At 53.7% G+C, this 19,168-nt stretch overlaps 1 protein-coding gene across 22 annotated transcripts in view; it reads left to right on the top strand.

Annotated features, from left to right (window-relative positions):
• The first annotated feature begins 1,913 nt into the window (after nt 1-1,913).
• LOC105466008 (calcium/calmodulin dependent protein kinase II gamma) overlaps nt 1,914-19,168 on the top strand; it is a 62,197-nt gene continuing 44,942 nt past the window's right edge. For 6 of the 22 annotated variants that reach the window (XM_071069750.1, XM_011714748.2, XM_011714756.2 and 3 more), the window contains exons 1-3: nt 1,917-2,081; nt 3,393-3,487; nt 15,539-15,598. In XM_071069750.1, the coding sequence (XP_070925851.1) occupies nt 2,017-2,081; nt 3,393-3,487; nt 15,539-15,598 (220 nt within the window). In that variant the 5' untranslated portion in view covers nt 1,917-2,016. Of the gene's footprint in view, nt 2,082-2,961; nt 3,097-3,392; nt 3,488-15,538; nt 15,599-19,168 lie in introns of those variants that run through there. The other 16 variants (XM_011714749.2, XM_011714745.2, XM_011714747.2 and 13 more) reach the window with 7 other exon arrangements.

The following is a 19,168-nucleotide window of genomic DNA, read 5'->3' as shown; positions in this document are numbered from 1 at the left end:
CTCAGGGGACAGCTGCCCAGGCTGGTCAGGAACCTGCCCAGCCAGTTTGTCCCCCATCGAGATGGTTATGTGCCTCTGTCCCACCAACTTGTGATAGTGGGGACAGGAGAAGGGGTGGTATCTCCCTCTGCCATCCCACAAATATTTACTGAGGGTCTGGGGCTGAGTGTACAATGGTGAACAAAAGGTGCAGAGGCCCCACCTTATTGGAGCCTACAATTCAGTGGGAAGGCAAATATTAAAGAAATAATAACAGCAAACATAGTTCTTTCTTTTCTTTTCTTTTCTTTTTTTGAGATGAAGTCTCATCCTGCCGAGTGTAGGCTAGAGTGCAATGGTGCAATCTCGGCTCACTGCAACCTCCGCCTCCTGGGTTCAAGCGATTCTCCTGCCTCAGCCTCCCGAGTAGTTGGGATTATGGGCGCGCGCCTCCACGCCCAGCTAATTTTCATATTTTCAGTAGAGACGGGGCTTCACTATGTTGACCAGGCTGGTCTCAAACTCCTGACCTCGTGATCCACCCGCCTCAGCCTCCCAAAGTGCTGGGATTACAGGCATGAGCCACCGCACCCGGCCCAGCAAACATAGTTCTAATTAGGTACCAAGTACTATTCTAAGTGCCTTAGCCCATTTAGTGCTCACAGGCCTATGAGGTAGGTAATATTATTATTCCCAGCCGGGCAAAGTGGCTCACGCCTGTAATCCCAGCACTTTGGGAGGCTGAGGCGGGTGGATCACGAGGTCAGGCGTTCAAGACCAGCCTGGTCAACATAGTGAAGCTCCATCTCTACTAAAAATACAAAAAAATTAGCCGAGCGTGGTGGCGGGCGCCCGTAATCCCAGCTACTCGGGAGGCTGAGGCAGGAGAATCACTTGAACCCAGGAAGTGGAGGCTGCAGTGAGCCAAGATTGCGCCACTGCACTCCAGCCCGGGCGACAGTGCAAGACTCCGTCTAAAAAAAAAAAAAAAAAAAAAAAGATTAAGTGACTTACCCAAGGTCACGGAGCTCATCAGTGAGTTGCCCAGAAATCCAAGCCAGGCAGTTTAATGCAAGTTCACTCTTAGACAGCTATGAGATAGCTCTACTGCCCCTCATACCAGTCAATGCCTCATTACAAAATGTGGTAGGTGCCAGAAAATAAAAGTACGAGGGTGCCTTGCAAGACAATGGGGATTTCCCCTTTCTTCCACTTTCTCTTCTAGCCCCCACTGCACAAAGCAAAACTTTCTGAGTCTTCCCACTTCACCCCTTTCACTGCTGGCCGGATAGAGAATACTCTTTCATCTCTGCAGTTATGATGCAGGGACGCAGAGTCCTACCTGTATCCTTGTACCTGGCCTGGTCTCCCTGATCAACCCGCGCCTGAAGGGTTTCTTTCTAATAATGGCTCTGGTGGTTGCGCAAGTCTAGACTGTCAGCTCCCGGAGGGAAGGCGGCTGGCAGCTGGCTCTGCGCAGGTTGGGGGCGCCTCCCGGGCATGCAACCTGTCACAGGCTCCTTGACCTTGGCTCTCTCCCCACATGCTAGGAGCCCGGTTGGGGGCTCAGGACCCGCGTGTGGGTCCCGTCCAGAGAGCTCAGTGGTCCAGACCCCTACACTCCTAACACACGCACCCTCGCATGCACATTCCCGAGCCTGCGCGGGGTCCGTCCCGGGACAAGCCCATAAGTCGCGAACTTTCCAGCTCGGTCTGCCCGGACGGGTGGACCGGATCAGGCACCCCCTCCCCTGGGCTGCCCAGGGCGCCTGGCCCAGCGCGGGCGGCTCCGGGGCGGGGCGGGGCCGGCGGCGGGAGGCCCCTCCCCGGGGGCGGGCCGGGGGCCGGCGGGGCTGGGGGCGGGGCGGGCGGGCGGGCGGCGCGGGGGTGTCCCTCCCTCCCTCGCTCTCCCCGGTAAAGTCTCGCGGTGCTGCCGGGCTCAGCCCCGTCTCCTCCTCTTGCTCCTTCGGCCGGGCGGCGGTGACTGTGCACCGACGTCGGCGCGGGCTGCACCGCCGCGTCCGCCCGCCCGCCAGCATGGCCACCACCGCCACCTGCACCCGCTTCACCGACGACTACCAGCTCTTCGAGGAGCTTGGCAAGTACGGCCAGCCCGCCGCGGTCCCCGCCTGCCCTGCCGCCCGGGCGCTATGCGGCTTCTCGCCCCGCCCCCCGGCCCTGCACCGGCCGCTGCGGCGCCCCCTCGGCCGCCCCACCCCCGCCTTTCCCGCCTGCTGCCTCTGGGCCCCGCGCCCCCCGCGCCCTGCCCTGCATCCCCCTTGGCGCCCTGCAGCAGCTGGCGGGGCCGCTGGTCCCCGCGCGCCGCCGCGGACACCGCAGCCCCCGGACCTTTCCCGGGTGCCCTCCAGCCCCGCCCCTCCGCACCCTTCATGCGCCCCGCTCCCGACCACCTCCCAACGCTGCCAGGTTGCTCACTCCGCACCCTGAACCCAGGTCCCACGCGCCTCGCACTCAGGACCCTCGCCGGCCCTGCAGCCCCAGCCCCGCTGCGGAGCCCGGGCGTGGGGGGGCTGTTTGGCGCCCGGCCCCGCCCCCCGCGAGTGCCGCTTCAGGCTCCCAGCCCCTCGGCTGGGCAGTGCTGCGGCACCCCCGTCCCCTCCCCCCATCCCTGCAGTGGTCCCGGTAGCCGCGCCGCAGCCGCAGCATCCCCCTCCCCTCCGCACTGAGCTGGCCGCTGCAGCAGCCCCGGCCCCCCACCCCCACCCGCGGCATCGAGCCCGGCCACTGCAGCCCCCGCCCCGCCCGCCCCCCTAGACGTTTCCAGAGCTGAGAGTGCGAGCTCCCATTGGGGGGGGGACGTCAAGGAAAATAACATGGGAAGGGGAGTTCTTGATGTCTGACTGTGTCCTCTCTTCCCTTGCTGTCAGTTGAGCCGGGATGCAGTGGGATGAAGCCGGCTGTGGGAGAGGGGGGGGGGTTGAGCCTCACTTTGCCCCATGGTTGAGGGAGATTTCTCTTTCAGGGGATGATACCCTCTTTTTAATCTCTCCTTCCCCAACCCTCAACTGTTCCTGGTGAGAGAAGGGCAGGGTCTGTCTGCTCCCTTCTGCCCTGGTTCTCTTGGCCGGGGCTGCAGGGCTGTCTGAGATGCAGCAGGTGTGTGTTTTCAGCGTCGCCCACCCGCTCCTGATGTGCAGCCTGAGGTGGAGGCTGTTGCCTTGCCCAGGGACTGGATGAGGGGGTGGGAGCGCGGCACACCACCCACATCTGTTCAGTGACCTGCGGTGGCCGCGTCCTTCTGCCTCACCTTGGATAGTGGTGGTCGCAGCCCCGGTGTGTGTGCGTGTGACTAGAGGTCTGGTGGTGGGAGCATCATCGTCCCCAGACTTGAAGTGTGTCTGTGTCACTCTGCCCTGCTCCGTGTCCCAGTTCTTTCCCCCTTCTCCCTCCAGGGGTGCTTTCTCTGTGGTCCGCAGGTGTGTGAAGAAAACCTCCACGCAGGAGTATGCAGCAAAAATCATCAATACCAAGAAGTTGTCTGCCCGGGGTGAGTGTTCCCTGTCTTGACCTCTTCCTGAGGGTGCCTCCAGGGGCTATGGTTTCTTCTGAAGAAGCCCCAGAAATTGGGGGTTGTGCGTTTTAGCACTTGGAGAGGAGTTGGAATTTCAGACTGGTTGGACTTTGTGTCAGGCTGAAGCCAGAAAAGGAGTTGCATGGGGGACTGGAAGTGCCCAGGTACAAAAGAATGAAGGAAGAGATGCAGGTAGCTGCAGTGGCCCCCAAAGGCTCAAGGGAGTTCGGTCTTCAGGGAGGTGGAGGATATGGGGGTAGTGGGTGGTACGGAATGGGGAGCTCTTAATTTGGGGCATTTGGAGCCTCTCCCTTTGGGGCAGTGGTGGCTACTGCAGGCCTTTCCTGGTCCCTGTGCCCCAGTGGTGACTTAGGATGGAAATGCAGTAAGTGAGCAGCTCTGACAAAGCCAGCCTCCCCTGCCCACCAGGCGGCAGAACAGACTCCCAAGGGAAGGGAATCTGTAAACATCAGGGGAGGCTGCTACTGGCGAGGGCTTCTTAGGAACAAATTCTGCCAGATGAACTTGATTGCTTTTTTGATCAAATTACAAAGTTGATGGTGCAGCAGCAGATGTAGTCTGTCCTGGGTGGAGGGTGATGCCTCATGGTCTAGAAATCCCAAAGGCCTAGTTTGGGCAGGAACTGCACTGCCTCCAAGTCTGAGGAGCATAAAGGCCAAGGCTTTGGGGCCTCACTTGCGAGATCCTCCCAAGTACCTGAGGCTAGGAGGGTCAGGGCCTGTCTTTCACACCTTGAACCTACACTCTCTGAACCTTCTATTGGGTGCTTGCCAAACTCACCTCATCTGATAGGTGTAGACCCAGCATTGTGTGAAGTGCTCTGTGAACAGGTCTGGTGAGTACAGAGGTCAGATCTTGGAGGGCTGCAGGGTGCAGTTGGGGAACAAAGGTTGTGAGACTCAGAGAATGGAATTAGGGCTGGGCAGTAGGATGCCATAAATATATTAGGAGCCAGGACACATGCCCTGGGGAAGACATGGGCCTTGGCCAATAATGACCCGGGTTTCTCTGGGATAAGAGACGTAATAGATGTCCCAAATGCTCAGAGAAGCTCTACAATTTCACGGAGATGACATTGGGCTTCTATCATGTTGGCAGTTGTTCTGGGACCTGATTAGCAGGGCCTTGTCCACCACCTGGCTGGGGACTCTCTCTCCATCCCCCTAGTAGGGCACTAATTTCTGACTCCCATCCAGCTCCACCTCTTGCTGTTCGTGTGTATTGCCTATAAAGTTGGACTTGTTTGTTTTCTTTTTCTCTGGGTACCTTGAGTCTGAGGATGGTTGCCATAGAGATATGTGGGCAGTCAGATGCCCTCCTTCCCTGGAGTAGGGGTGGGGGGGGACAACAGGGGCTGGGATCTCTGGCAGACATCCTCTGGCCAAGGATGGAAGGTGCAGGCAGGAACGATGGCTTGAGGCTGGATACCTCTCATGCCCACACAGCAGAACCCTGGTGCATCAGAAACGGGCCTGGTGTCTGGTGTCTCCAGTTGATGACGCAATGCTTTGCTATCCTCATCTCACCAGTGTCCTCTGACCCAGGGGTAAGGGAAGGAGAGACGGCTGGGAGCCGAATTCTGGGATGTGAGGAAAGGTGATGTGGTGACTTCCTGCAGCTGCCTGACTGGGACTTTCATTTCCTACTCCTTCCCTACCTGCCTGAACTTCCATGACCTGTGTGATAGCATCGCTTTCCCTTCCTCACCTCCTTTCAACCTTGTCCCATCTTTCCCAACGGTTATCTTTCCCTGGCCAAACTGGATGAGGTTTGATTTCTCTTTGATTTCCCCCCCTCCTCAAGAAGAGGATTCTTGTGTAAAAGTATATGCTTCAGACAGAAACTCCCCCTCTCCCAAGATGGATATGCCAAGACTGGGCTCTGTTGTGTGGCTTCATGTGCCAGGTTGACTTTGGGACAGAGGCACAGATGATAGGCACAGATGCCAGCCAGAGGGGTCATAATGTGTAAATGCCAGCCAGTACTGTGTGGAGGTGGGAGAGTGGAAAGGGGCTGTCTTGGAGATGGAGGGAACAAGGTGGAGCTGGACTATAGGTGTGGGCATGGGGGATGTGAGCTCCTGGAGAGAACTGGGCCAGGGTAGCCATGGGCTGGTGCCCATGGGGTTAGGGAGTGAGGGCCATGGCTTCCCTGCAGACTCTCAGTTTACACTGTATATTTTATAAAGGTGCAGGCACTGGGGCTGGGTTTCACTCATTGCTGTCTGTTTAGGGCTCCGCAGGTGTTGGATTTCTGTGTCTGGGAATGTCGTGGGCCCACCAGGGTCATCTATGAAGGTCTGAAGGGGCTTGCTGTGTTCACTGGGTCTTCCTGCCTGCTATCTTTCTTGTTTGTGATTCTCTGGGCTACAAACTGAAAAGATAGAGGGTATAGAGCTGTTTCTTCTTGGCATCCTTGGTGAGGTGGCTGGGAGGCAGGGAGAGGGATCACCTGGTCTTCTAGGGGGTCCAATTGAGACAGGAAGCCTTCTTTTGGGCCGTTGTGTCTTGTCCCTATGGTCTCAGAGGCCCACATTGGCGGCTAGGTTGTAGGGTGAGGAGTTCATGCGGATATGCATTGAGCACTGTCTTTGTCTGCGGGCCTGTCTACATAAAGTCACTGAAAGTCACATAACGTCACTCCCTTTGCTTCAGAACCGTGATAGGAGTGGAGCTGGGTTCTTAAGGGAGCCCATGGTTCCAAGCTTAGCTCCGCTAGGCCGAAGGAGGCATTTAAAATAGGCTTGGATGCAGGAGCTAGTGGGCCAGGTGATGGCAATGATAAGTCGTTATTTTAAGATTTAAGAGCACCCCCCTCAAGGAGCCTGAGCCCTTATGTCTTTTTTTATTTTTAAATCTTCATATTCCCTTCTTATCTTTATTCATATGCATACAGATTTTCACCTCGCGGAGCATAACATTTTATATCCTGCTCTCTTTGCTTATATCCAAAGTATTTCCCCCATATTGCTACAGTTGAAGGGCAAATGGTCCTTTCTTCTACGTCGTTTAGGATTTATCCCTAGAACAATCAGCATCAGAAGAAACTTCTGTGTATGTACCATTTATCTGGATTCCAGTTGCTTTCACTGAGATGGATACTGGGGTAATGCCCTTGGCCTTACTAAGAGATGCTATTGGAAATGGTGTTATGAAATCTGTTATAATACTTTAACATATTTATTTAATCTGTACATTCCATGTGAAGAAATTTCTTTTGAAGCTAAATGTAAGCAAAAGCTTTCCTCTTTGTGAGGACCTGGGAGGTGAGGGAAGGGTCCTTATGTGTTTCTTTACTTCTTCATGGACAGGCCCTAGCGAAGTGCCTGACTTATGCCGGCCACATACGCATTAAATGAATGGGTCAAGAGGACTATGTAACCAATCGTGGTTGCCTTTTGGCTTTGGCTCCCAGGAAACTCAGAGTCAAGTTGCCAGAGTCCTTGTACCCTGCTACAGGCTTGGGTCCTCCCTTTCTGATGCAGGGAGCCAGACTGCAGACCTGATACGGCTGCTGGAAGAGAGGACAGATGAGGATAAAGACCTGTACTTGGGGCATAAGGCAGAGTGGGAGATGTAGGCAGACATTTAGCTGATGATTCCTCCTTCCTTGTCACTAATGGCACTGTAGGGCCACTGTTGAGATCTCTTCCAAGTAGTGATTTTGAATTTATTGTGCATAAGGATCACCCTAAGTACTGGTTTTAAAAATGCAGATTTCTGAACTTTAGCCACAGAGATTCTGCTTTAGAAAGTCTAGGGTGGGGCTGCAGAATCTGCATTTTTAACACATGCTCCAGTGAATTTCATGCAGGTGAAGCATGAGCCACTCTTTAAGAGATGCCACCTAAAATCTGCAACAACAGTTGCTCTTGCCATGCCCTCTGGAATTCAACAGACACACCTTGGCCCAGCCTTCTCCAGATTGTGTGTCTGCTGCTATGTGGCCATCTGTGCACATGGGCTGTTCTGTGATTAGGGGCCTCGTTCTGGGCCTCCGGATTGGGGTGTCTGTGTCTGAGGCTGCGGCAAGCTGGGTTGTGGCATGTTGGCCACCAGAAGGGTAAAGGCTGTCCCTTTCTGGGTCCAGCTGGCCCTGGGGACTGAAATGGGATCCCCTGGATGGTGCCAGCTGAGAATCCCCACCCCCTTAGTGTTGGCCTGAGTAGCCCCCATGACATTTGTGTCCCCTGTGGTATCTCCAAGTGAGACTTTCCTGTTAAGGATCTGGGTGAAGTGAGGGGAAGAGAAGGGAGGAGGAAGCAGCAATGCAGGGAGTGGGAGAAGGAAGAGAAATCCACACAGCACTGGAACACCGGCCTCGAGGAAGCATTTAAGGAGGCTGTGTGCAAAACCATGCCTTCCTCCTGAGGGTAAAACAGGCCAATTTCTGTAAACAGAAAAATGGGCATCCTGCATATCGGTGATGGAACGCCTCTACCTTCTCTCCTGAAGGGATGGAAGCCGACTGCACGTCCTTCTGTGCGAAGGCTTCTGCCGGGCGGCTTTTGTCACATGGTCACGTTGACCTGGGGGCCTTAGCGCACACGACACTGGCCTGTCCCCCTCCCCTCCCACCTGCCTTCTCAGAGTGACTTGGGGTGCTGCATCACAGTGTGGGGATGGAGGTGGGAAGGTTACCCTGTCCCATCAGGGAGGCCCCTGCCTTCTTCCTGCTGCTTCCTCTGGTCCCTTGTCACCATACCCTTGTTAGAAGCTGTGCTGAAACCCTAGAGGTGAGTGGCTGACCCCATTCTCTGCTGAGGCTGGAGACAGGGAAGGGGAGGCTGTGTGTGACCATTCCTGCTCCCATCTCTATGCTTGCTGCTCTCTGAACAGCTTTGGCAGACCAACAAGGGCCTGATCCCATGGGTGCCAAAAGGGTGGTGACAGGAGGACATGGGCACTTTGCACCTCTTGAATGCCTCTCTGCAGAGCCCCTTTGTCATCTGCCTATGGCCAGACAGATCTGCCGCAGGACTGCTGGGGAAACCAAGGCGCAAAAGCTTTGTCTGGGGTCTTTTTTTTTTTTTTTATTTTGCACTGCAGGTGCCTGTGACTTTGCCAGGGCTCAGACCCAGCATCCTCAGTCCGTGTGGCCTCCACCCACTCCTTGGCGCCTTTCTTTAAAACACAGGTTCTGGATACTTTGTTCCTGTGATGAATCTTGGCATATCACCTCACACCTCTCCATCTAAGCCCCAAGCTCCAAGCCTGGTAGAGCAAATCCCTCCTCGTTGCTGGCTGAGGCCCCATTCCCATCTGTACCCACCTCTCTGGGCTGTGCGGTGGGGAGATTTCCAGCCACTCCTCCCCAACACCATCTCCGCTTCCTGGGCCCTATCAGCAGCAGCCGCAGCTTCCCATCTGCTCCCCTCTTTTCTCCTCCCTTTCTTTCCCCTCCCCCCTGCTTGCTGCTGCCCTGGGAGGAGCTATTTTTAGGGGCTGCTTCCTGGGATGTTTTACTTGGGGCTGGTTACCATGAAGGAAATGTCACCAAAACAGTGGGCAAAGGCTGCAGGCACCAGGAGCCCTGCCGGGGGCCATGGAGAACACGACGGCTGACCCTTTTCTGGCCCTTGAGAGCAGCCAGAGTGTCCCCAGGCAGAGCCTTCCCTTCTTGGGGCTTGCTAGTGACCCCTTGGGGATTTTCTCCGTTAAAGCTGATTTAGGGCCTTTTCGCTGTAGGGCATTTTTTGGAGCCTCTCTCCCTCCTTAGAGCTTCCCTTGCCTTGAGCTCCAGAGGCCAAAGTGGGGCTCAGGTCTTTGTGTCACCAAGTTAAAACTGCGTGAGTAAGGACTGAAGATAAGGGGAGGATGCTGGGTACATGCACAGAGCCTTGGGGGTTCACATGGGCACATTTCAGGCCCCGTCCCTCTGTATCACATCCCCCAGCTAGTCACCAGGTGTACATGGGCGAGGGCATTAGAAGCTGTGGTCCTGCTCTTGCGTGGTGGATGGACTTTGCTTTTAATTGGAGACTCTTTGCACCTTTAGAGTGAGATTCAAAGAGGGAGGGATGTGGCGTCACAGTGTCAGGATGAAGTCGGTGGGATCGTGGCTTGGGAATCCCACTGGTTGGTGCCCCAGGCCCAGGGCTGTGCATAAGCAGCTGGGGAAGGTGGATTATGACACCAAATCCCTACCGTGTCCTTGTTTCTGCTCAGAGTGACCCCAAGGGGGCCAGACGGGAGCCTCTGTTGCTTGGAAAGAAGATGAGGGGCACTCAGGAGGGCAGCAAGTGAGGCTGCCTCCCATCAAGCCCTGAAATCAGTGGGGCTGCAGGAAGCTTCTCACATCCATGTTTGGGGTCACAGGCACAGACCTGCAAAATACCATTTGCAAAATTAAGAATGCCTTTGAGATTGGAACTTGGGAGAGCCCTCAGTCAGAGTAGGAATGTGCATCCTTTCCCACGTACAGAGGGTTGTATGTTTAGGTGGCAGCAGGATCTTAGTGCTGTCATTTGTGTGGTTTTTTTTTTTTTTTTTTTAAGGAAAATGTCACTAAGTCAAGCAGGCCCGTCTCTGAGAGGGCCATGGAGAGTCTGTGGCCAACCCTCCCTGGTCCCCTGACCCGGCAGAGGAAGGAAAGGGCATTGGAGTAGGCTTCTGTCTTCAGGCCAGAGGGGGAGGTGGTTCAAGGGCAGGCTTGGTGCACCCCTTGGCTGCACGCTATCACCTCCCTATCTGCTTCCTCTTTTCTGCCTCCCTCGGTGCATCTGGTCACTTCTTGCTGCCCTTCCTGTGAATCGTGGAGCCTTGGACCAAGTCCTGAAGCACTTGGGCAGAAGGCGGGAGAGGCTGGGTTTCTAGGATCCTTGTTTCCCAGGGCCTAGCTCTGGCCTGGGCTCAGACCACTCTGGCCTGGGCAGGCTGCTGGGGAAGGGCTGGAGCCGCTTCTGCTTTCTGCTCCTGTTGCTACCTCTGCTCATGATGGGGAAAACCTGCAGAGGGCTGTGGTTGGAGCTGGGCTGAAGGCCGGCAGGGGTGGGTCTCTCCATGGCAGTAGCACACAGGCAGGCAGGAAGTGGCCCTGTGCAAAAGCGGGAAGTGGCTGTTGTCAAACAGGAAGGGGGGGCTGGGCTGTGGGAGGGGCGGGGATGAGCCTGGTAGAAAGGTGGGTGGAGGAGGGTCCACCTTGGAAGGTCTGAGCATCTCCCTAGTGGTCACTGGAAGGAGGGGTGTCTCAAGGGAGACCTTTGCAGCACCTTGGGATACTGAGCCAGGGCCCTCCCACTATAGACCAAGCCCATTCAGTGGCCTCGCCCTTTTTGGGGTTGGGGATGCTGCATCCAGCTGGGATGCCCTTGCCATTGGGAAAGATGATCTAGAAACCACTACTCCATCCTGGAACCCCTCTGCTGCCGCTGCTGCTGGGGTGGACCCTCTGCTTTTTTGCAGCTGTGGGGCAGCCCTGGAGGTGACTACAGGACAGGAAGTGTCAGGGAAAGAGACAGGAGACAACAGCTAGAGAGGCTGGGTGGTGGCCGGGCAGTGCATGGCGGCAGGAACGGGGAGAGCGTGGCAGGCAGAAACCTCTGTTCATTGAGGAGAGCTTGTGGATGGCAGGGTGCCACGGCTGCGAGGAAGAGGAGGGAAGCAGACAGTGGCACATCCTGTGGTGTTCCCCTCTCTCTGAGGAGCCCCTGTTGCTGCCTGTCACCTGCAGACTGTAGACACTGGTGGGCCCCGCCAAAACAGGGAGGGACACTCCACCCCTAGGACTGCAATGAAGGACCATGTGGGGAGCCCAGAAGCCAGGCAGGAGGGCTTAGTTGCTGTGTTGCAGACCCTGTATCTGCCTGGGACAGTGGGTCCCATTCACAGTGTCTCTGGTGATAGCTGTGGCCACAGGCCCAGCCCAGGAGACCCTGTCAAGCTTCTCATTGGGCCCTTGGAAAGGAGCTATATGCCAGACCTTATGCAAAACTCTTGACCTGTACCACCTCAGTTAAACCTCAGATCTTGCTGTCTCCATTTTAGAAGTGAGGAGCCTCTTGGCTGGACACAGTGGCTCATGCCTGTAATCCCAGCACTTTGGGAGGCTGAGGCGGGCGGATCACGAGGTCAGAAGATCGAGACCATCCTAGCTAACACGGTGAAACCCCGTCTCTACTAAAAAATACAAAAAAATTAGCCAGGCATAGTGGTGGGTGCCTGTAGTCCTAGCTACTCGGGAGGCTGAGGCAGGAGAATGGCATGAACCCGGGAGGCAGAGCTTGTAGTGAGCCGAGATCGTGCCACTGCACTCTAGTCTGGGCGACAGAGCGAGACTCAGTCTTAAAAAAAAAGAAGTGAGGAACCTCTTTCCCAAGATAAGGTGCCTGGCTCACTGTCTCACCTCCTTTGGGTCCTAATCAAATGTCACCTCCTTACTGAGGCTTTCCTGGACTGCCCTACTTAAATCTACACTCCCCGCTTTTTCTGCTTTTTCTACGCAGCACTTGCTGTGACATCTAATGTGCCATTGAGTTTTCTTATTGTCCGTCCCTCCCCCACATACAATCCACTAGAGTGTCAGCTCCATGAGGGCAGGGATTTTTGTCTGTTTTGTTCACCACTGTCTTCCTAGCATCTCGAATACTGCCTGTCATATAGTAGGCCTCAGTAAATATTTCTTTTTTTTTTTTTTTTTGAGACAGAGTCTCGCTCTGTCACCCAAGCTGGAGTGCAGTGGCCCAATCTTGGCTCACTACAGTCTCCACCTCCTGGGTTCCAGTGAGGATGTCTGGCTAAATTTTGTATTTTTAGTAGAGATGGGGTTTTACCATGTTGGCCAGGCTGGTCTTGAACTCCTGACCTCAAGTGATCCACCCACCTCGGCCTCCCAAAGTACTGGGATTGACCCACCGTGACCAGCCACGATAAATATTTCTTGAAGGAATGAATGAAGCTCGGGTGGGTTTAATAGCTTGCCAGATGTGGCAGTGTTGAGCTCAGTCCAGGGCTGTCTGACTCCAAAACCGATGTGTTGTTAATTGCCATACTCCACAGCTTAGAATCAGAATGAGGATCAAGGTGCAGTCCTGGGGTTCAGAGAAGACCTGGGCCTTGCCGGGAACACAGGGCTCAGCTCCTTGCAGTTAAGGCTGAACTAAGAGGCCAACAAGGACCCTCTGGACGCTGGGCAGCTTCTTTGAGGAGTTGGGAGCCTGAGTCTGTGTGTCTCCTCTCCACTCGAAGTCACCGGTAAATCAGAGTGCCCTTATTTTTAGTGCCGTTGCTGTTGTGGGACTGTAACCATTAGCTAGTAAGAGACTTAAGGAAGGAGATAAACATTAATCTTCTGGGCCTTCCCTCAGCTGCCACCTCCGCATTGCAAGATGCTGTTCTCCTGCACCTGCCCAGGCAACCAAGCTCGAGAGTTATGGACTGGAGGGTGGTGAGATGTGTGCCCAGAGAGAGGGCTGTGGGTCTGTAGCTTTGGGGCTGGCTAGCTTGGTACCTCCATCTCAAGTCCAGGGATGGAAGGAAGGTGGGGTCATGTCAACATCCTGCCAGATCTGGAAGAAGCAAGCCCCGCAGCCACCAGGCGAGGCTGTTACAGCCTCCTTGAGTGCCTGCTTCTGGAGGTCACTGGCCACATCCCTGTGCCTGGGACCAGGGGATGCCAGGTGATCTGGGAGTTGGGAGTTACTTGGGGTTCTCCTGGCTGCATCCTGGTCGGTGGTCATGCTGAACCCAGGGACAGGAAGGAAGGTCTGACCCAGATCTTTGGGCAGCTGGGACGGATTAGCTGGGCAGTAGGAACTAATCTCTGTCTGTCCCCACCTCCTTCCACAAAGTAGAGCTGTTGCTAGAGGGAAAGTTTAGGACAAAGCTGGGTTTGGTTAGTGAAACAATAAATGTGAATTTCTTCTAGTCCATAATCCCTACATTATCTCAAACTGACAGGCCTGGGTTTGAATCTCAGTTCTATCCCTTTCCTGCTGTGGGATCTTGGGCAAGTTACTTAACTTCCCTGGGCCTCCGTTTCTTTCATCATCTGGAAATGTGGACAATCATAGCATTCACCTGATGGGATCATTGTGAGGGCCATGGGAAGATTTACAGAGGCTGTTTGCTGTTTAGGGTAGAGGCAGGGAGACAGGAATAGCTTGGCAGCTATGGATGTGGAGGCGCGTGCCCGGGCCTGGATAATTCGGGGTGAACTGGACTCTCTTCCTTTTGGACCCCCTCCAAAGCCTGGAGTCTTAACTCAACTCTCACCATTCTTTATCTGGCCATAATAGCAGAGGGGTGGAGAAAGAGGGCTCTAGGCTCAGATCACCTGCATCACTGCCTGTCCGTGTTACCTTAGGCAGATTACTCTTTTTAAACCTGTTTCCTCAGTAATATAATAGAGCTAATCAGATCCCTACTTCACAGAGTTTCTGTAGGTATGAAATATGGTAATCCATGCCTCTGCCTGATATGTAGTCAATGCTCAGTAAGCGATTGTTACGGCTACTACTGTGGTTATTGGTAAACCCTTATTAAGCCCCTGTTTACAGAAAGAACTCTAGAAAGCACTACCCGGAAAGGTACCCCCGCCCTTCGAAGAGCTTGCAACTGAAAGATAACTGATGTAATATATGATGTGAGAATCGTGAGAAGTGCACTGGGAAATTGGGGGGGTGGTGTAGGAGGGAGAAGTCACAGTCTACCGAGAGGAGCAGGGAAGACTTCATGAAGGAGGTGACTTTTGGCAGGATTTCAGCAAGTAGAAAGAGGGAAGGACAGTGGGGGAGGGCTGTGAGGCCTCCGTGCTGTGAGTAGCATCCTCTCTTCCCACGTACTGGAGCTCTGCCTTCCTGTGGAAGGAATTGACCCACGCAGCTCACTTGGATCTGGGGACTTGTGGATTTCTGGTTATTCCACCAAAACCGAGTAATCCTGGCGTCTGAATGTGAAGAGGTCAAAGCTCACAGCAGTGGTGGCCAAGAGGACCCTGGGGAGAAGCAGGATTTGTGTCCTGGTTTCTCTTTCTATAAAATGGGCATCATACTAATGCCAACCTCCTAGAGTTGTTATGAGGATAAATTAAAAGAGGCAGCTGCCTAGTATAGAAGTAAGCTCTCAATAAATGTTAGCTATTATTATTTTAAGTCATCATTATCTTGATCATCAACCTCTTTATTATCAGCATCATTATGTTTCAGGCTTGCCATCAGGACTATGTAGAGAATATATGCAAAACCCCTAGCCAGTGCCAAGTATATATTAGGTGCTCAGTATAACTTAGCTATTATTAGTATTCTTAACAAGAAAGAGATTCTGGGCTAGGCGCGGTGGCTCATGCCTGTAATCCCAACATTTTGGGAGGCCGAGGCGGGTAGATCACCTGAGGTCAGGAGTTCGAGACCAACCTCGCCAACATGGTGAAACCCCGTCTCTACTAAAAGTATAGAAATTATCCAGGCATGGTGGTGTTTCCCTTTAATCCCAGCTACTTGGGAGGCTGAGGCAGGAGAATTGCTTGAACCCAGGGGGCAAAGGTTGCAGTGAGCTGAGATGGCATCACTGCACCCCAGCCTGGGCAACAGAATGAGAGTCTGTCTCAAAAAGAAAAAAATAAAAGAGATTCTGGACACCCTAGGCCACTGAAACCCTGTTGTGGTGGAAAGAGCGCCAGAGTTTTAGTTGAAGACCTGGATTCAAATCCCAGCTCTGCTCCTCACTGGCTCATTTCCTCATCTGGAAAAGGTGGTCACAACTATCTGGCCCAGGCCTGGTGGCTGTCACCTATAGTTCCAGCTGTTCAGGAGCTGAGGTAGGAGGATCGCTTGAGCCCAGGAGTTTGAGGCTGCGATCATGCCACTACACTCCTGCCTGAGGGACAGAGTGAGACCTAAAATGAAAGGAAAAGAAGCTGTCTCCAGGATTGCCATGACTTGCTGCATTACTTCAGCAAATCATTACAAGTGCATAGTTAGTACCTAAGAACTGAGGGAATATGAGTAACAAGGTGACCACAGGAGAATGGATGGTTGATGGCTTTTATTTTTTTCTCTTCTGCTTTTAGATCACCAGAAACTAGAACGTGAGGCTCGGATATGTCGACTTCTGAAACATCCAAACATCGGTGAGTGCCTGGTCATGGAGCATTTTGTGGGTATTTTGTAGAAGCAGGGAGAACAGATATCCACTGCTTTTGTGTGTGGGATCACCTCTGTCTGTGGACCTTCACCTGGTGTCTGTTTTTACATGAGCAGGATAGCAACTGTGTCTCAGAATTCCGGGGCATTCTAGTTTAGAGACCTGAGTATCTGCATCACTGCGGCACCTTCTCAGGGCTGGGGTGTGAGGCATCAGAATAGGTTTCAGACGCTATTTCTTCCCTTTCTCCTTCTGTCTTTGGGCTGAGGTCCAGGGTCCTCAGCGTGTGAGGTTCCGGGCTCCTAGCCTGCCAGCATCCCTCACCAGGGGCCATCCACAGCCCTCATGAAAGGGTCAGGATTTTGTTTGTGGACCTGAAAGAGTTTTGTTCCTGCTGCAGTGTCCTGCACACTCTGGGGGTTTCCATGGTGCTCCCATTTGTATTCCCCAGAGCCAGGAAAGCAAGCTGCCCCCTCGCCTGGCTTCTCTGGAGAAGGGATGGCAGGAACCACTCAGATGGGGAAGGAGAAAAAAGAGGATTTCTCCCTGCTCCCACCCTGACTTGGGGGACAAGAGAACATTGTTGGTTGTGCTAAAGCCTGAGGATGTTTGCCTGCCTCAGCCCACTCTGGCTCAGTTTTACTTTGTTCAGCTGAAACCGTCTTTGCCAAAAGCGTTGGCCCTGATTTGGTGCTCCTTGCAGAAGGGACAGAAACTGGGCTGGCTGCAGTGTCTGAGCAGAAGCCCCAGTGTTGACTTGAGGCAGAGCAAGGAGCATCTCCTAGGTTTTCCCTAAAAGCCCTGAGTCATCACAAAAGACAACACGTGTTCTGTGCTCCTCAGGCATGGCCTAAATATCGGGGCTCCCACCGTGCCCCGGAGGCCGCCTGCTCTGCTCTGTTGGCGGCCAGGGCTGTGAGGTGACTTGCTGAAGCCTAATGCTTCCTTCAGAGCTACCCAGCCCCTGGCTTCCTAGGTCTCGGGCTAGAACACTCAAAGTGAGCTCTGTCAGGGAAAGGCTGAGGTCCTGCTCTAGCCCTCTGGGAGAGGAGCAGCTCTGAGGTAGTCAGAACGTCAGCTGTGCGGGGCTTTGTGGATGGCAATCAGCAGCTTGGATTACACCCGAAGCAGATTGGCGTGGCTGGTGGTGATCGGCTCTGCCTGATGCAGTGTGTTCTGCAGAGCCAGCACCTCTCAGCTGGTGGGTTCCTGGCCTCAGAACTACTGGAGCTCCTAGGTGGTCTCTGAGGTTAGGCCTTTACCTGAAAATAGCGCACTGGGGACTGACGTGTTGCCCTGGGTAGGAGAGGGCCCACAGAGGGAAACACCTAGAACAGCAGTCATGGATTCAGGCATGTTTTGCTTGGCTGGCTCAGTGGTCTAAAAATATTTTTATTATTTGCCAATATTTAAAAATGAGATTTCACATTTTGAAGAAAAAAAATCTATTCCCTTGCCTTTCCAGTCAGAAGGCTCAGCTCTGCTGAGTCCCCACCTTGCATGGTGAGAAGGAGCTGTGGGGAGCAGTGGCTGCCCCTGCAGCCCGCTGGCCACCGTCCTTGTCACCCACTATGAGCTCACATTTGCATTGCCCATCTGGGCCCCTGCAGGCCTTGCAAGCTTGTGACCTCTGACCTAGAAGTTCCAGAACAGGAAGAAAAAGCATGTGCGTGACTAAAGCCACCCATAAGCCCAGAAGCATTTTGATGTTCCAGACCTGGGTCTCAATATCTGAGGAAGGTAACTTCCTTTCTTTTATGCTCCTTGTGACCAACTGGTACAGCAGTGATAATCTGACCTCATGTAGGCAGGAGAACAGCAGCTAGGGGTCAGTGATGCGGGAGGCAGAACCACGTCCGCATCACCCGCGACGAAGGTAGGTTGACCACGGACGGGTCAGGGTATAATGAAGACAATTGAGAAATTAACAGGAAGGACAAAATAGAATTCTAGCAGAAAAAAGCCCTAGGTGTCTTTTTATTTATTTCTAGAATTAAATACATACTTTTTTACCTCTTAGACTTCACTTCATTTGGTAGCCGTTTTCCTTTCACCATCTGCCCTGGGCTCAGAATGGAGGCAGGCGGAGACCATCTATCCTGGCCGTCTGCTCAGAGGCCAGGTCAGGCACAGTCACTATGTTGGCCTCTGATTTCCTAGAACTGTGCTTCCATTTCATGACTGCTCCCAGGTCCTAAGGAGGCTGGTCCGAGGACCGATTCTGGGGTTGAGGGTGGGCAGAGGGAAGTGGGAGTCAGGACTGTGTCCTGGGAGCTCCAGCATCCGGTGGGAACCAGGGCTCTTGGAGATGTGGCGGAGCTGCAGGTCCAGGAGGCTGCGGTTGCCACGGATCTGGACCTGGCTTGTAGCAGGAGAGGAGGCAATTTTGTGCCCCTAATTCACTATTCCTCTCCTCTCTCCACTGCGCTGCCCTTCAGAACTGTGACCCTTTTGGCTCTGGCCTCTTGAACTCCATCCCAAAGGGAAACAAACGGGCCAGCCCAAGAGCAGTGCACAGTCGAGGAAGCTAGAGCAGAGAGCACGTGGTCAGCCCCGGCTGCGGTCAGACTCGGAGGCACTGAATTCAGATGGGGCATTTGGTGCTAGGGGCCAGCCATGCTGTTTCCCCTTAATAGCTAGATGTTCTGTCCCAGGAGTTAAAAGCCTGTTGGAAGAGTGGTGAACCCTGATGTAAACTCTGGACTTATAGGTGATGATGAGTCAATGTGGGTTCATAGATGGTAACAAATCTACCACTCCAGTGGGAGGTGTTGATGGTAGGGGAGGCTCTGTGTGGTGGGGGGACATGGGGTATTTGGGAACGCTCTCTCTTGGGTATTTGGGAACACCCTGTACTTTCCGCTCAATTTTGCTGTGAACCTAAAACTGCTTTGAAAATAAAGTTTATTAATTAAAAACAAACAAACAAACAACAAAATGCCTGTTGGGTGGAAGGCACACTGCCGAACTCCAAACGGTGCTGGGAGTGTAGCCAGCAGTGGGGAGCTGAGTGGAGGAGACGCTGGTGTGAAGTCTGAAGTCTGAATGAAGTCTGTTCTACCTGTGATCTGCCTGCTCCCTGCTCTCAAGCCCTGTAATGAATAGACTCTGTCTTCCTTCGTGCTGAGCTGCCCCAGCAGTTTTGATCATAGTCTAGCATCGTGGTTTAGAGCAGCACTTCTCAAACTTTTATGTGCTTATGACTCACCAGGGATCATGTTAAAATTCAGATTCCGATTCAGGGGGTTTGGGGTAGGACTTGAGTCTCCAGCTGATGCTCATGCTACTGGTCCGCATGCTGGTCTATACTTGGAGAAGCCAATGTTTGCAGCTTTGGAGTCGCATCCAGATTTGGGGGTTGAATCTGGGATTTGCTAATTAGTAGCTGTGACCTCTGGCAAGTTATTTAACTCCTCTGTGCCTGCCTCTGTTTTGTTATCTGGGTCCCTTCGTGGAGTTGTTATGAAAGGGTTCAGCCAGGAAAGGAGGCTAGGAGGGAGATGATGAAAACGGAGATTCCAGCCCCTAGAAGTGATCTCTTCAAGACCCCCAGCCT

The sequence above is a fragment of the Macaca nemestrina genome, chromosome 9 (genome assembly GCF_043159975.1).
Source record: "Macaca nemestrina isolate mMacNem1 chromosome 9, mMacNem.hap1, whole genome shotgun sequence".
Classification (NCBI taxonomy): domain Eukaryota; kingdom Metazoa; phylum Chordata; class Mammalia; order Primates; family Cercopithecidae; genus Macaca; species Macaca nemestrina.
The sequence above is the reverse complement of the archived record's forward strand: the minus strand, read 5'-3'. Positions and strand labels throughout refer to the sequence as shown.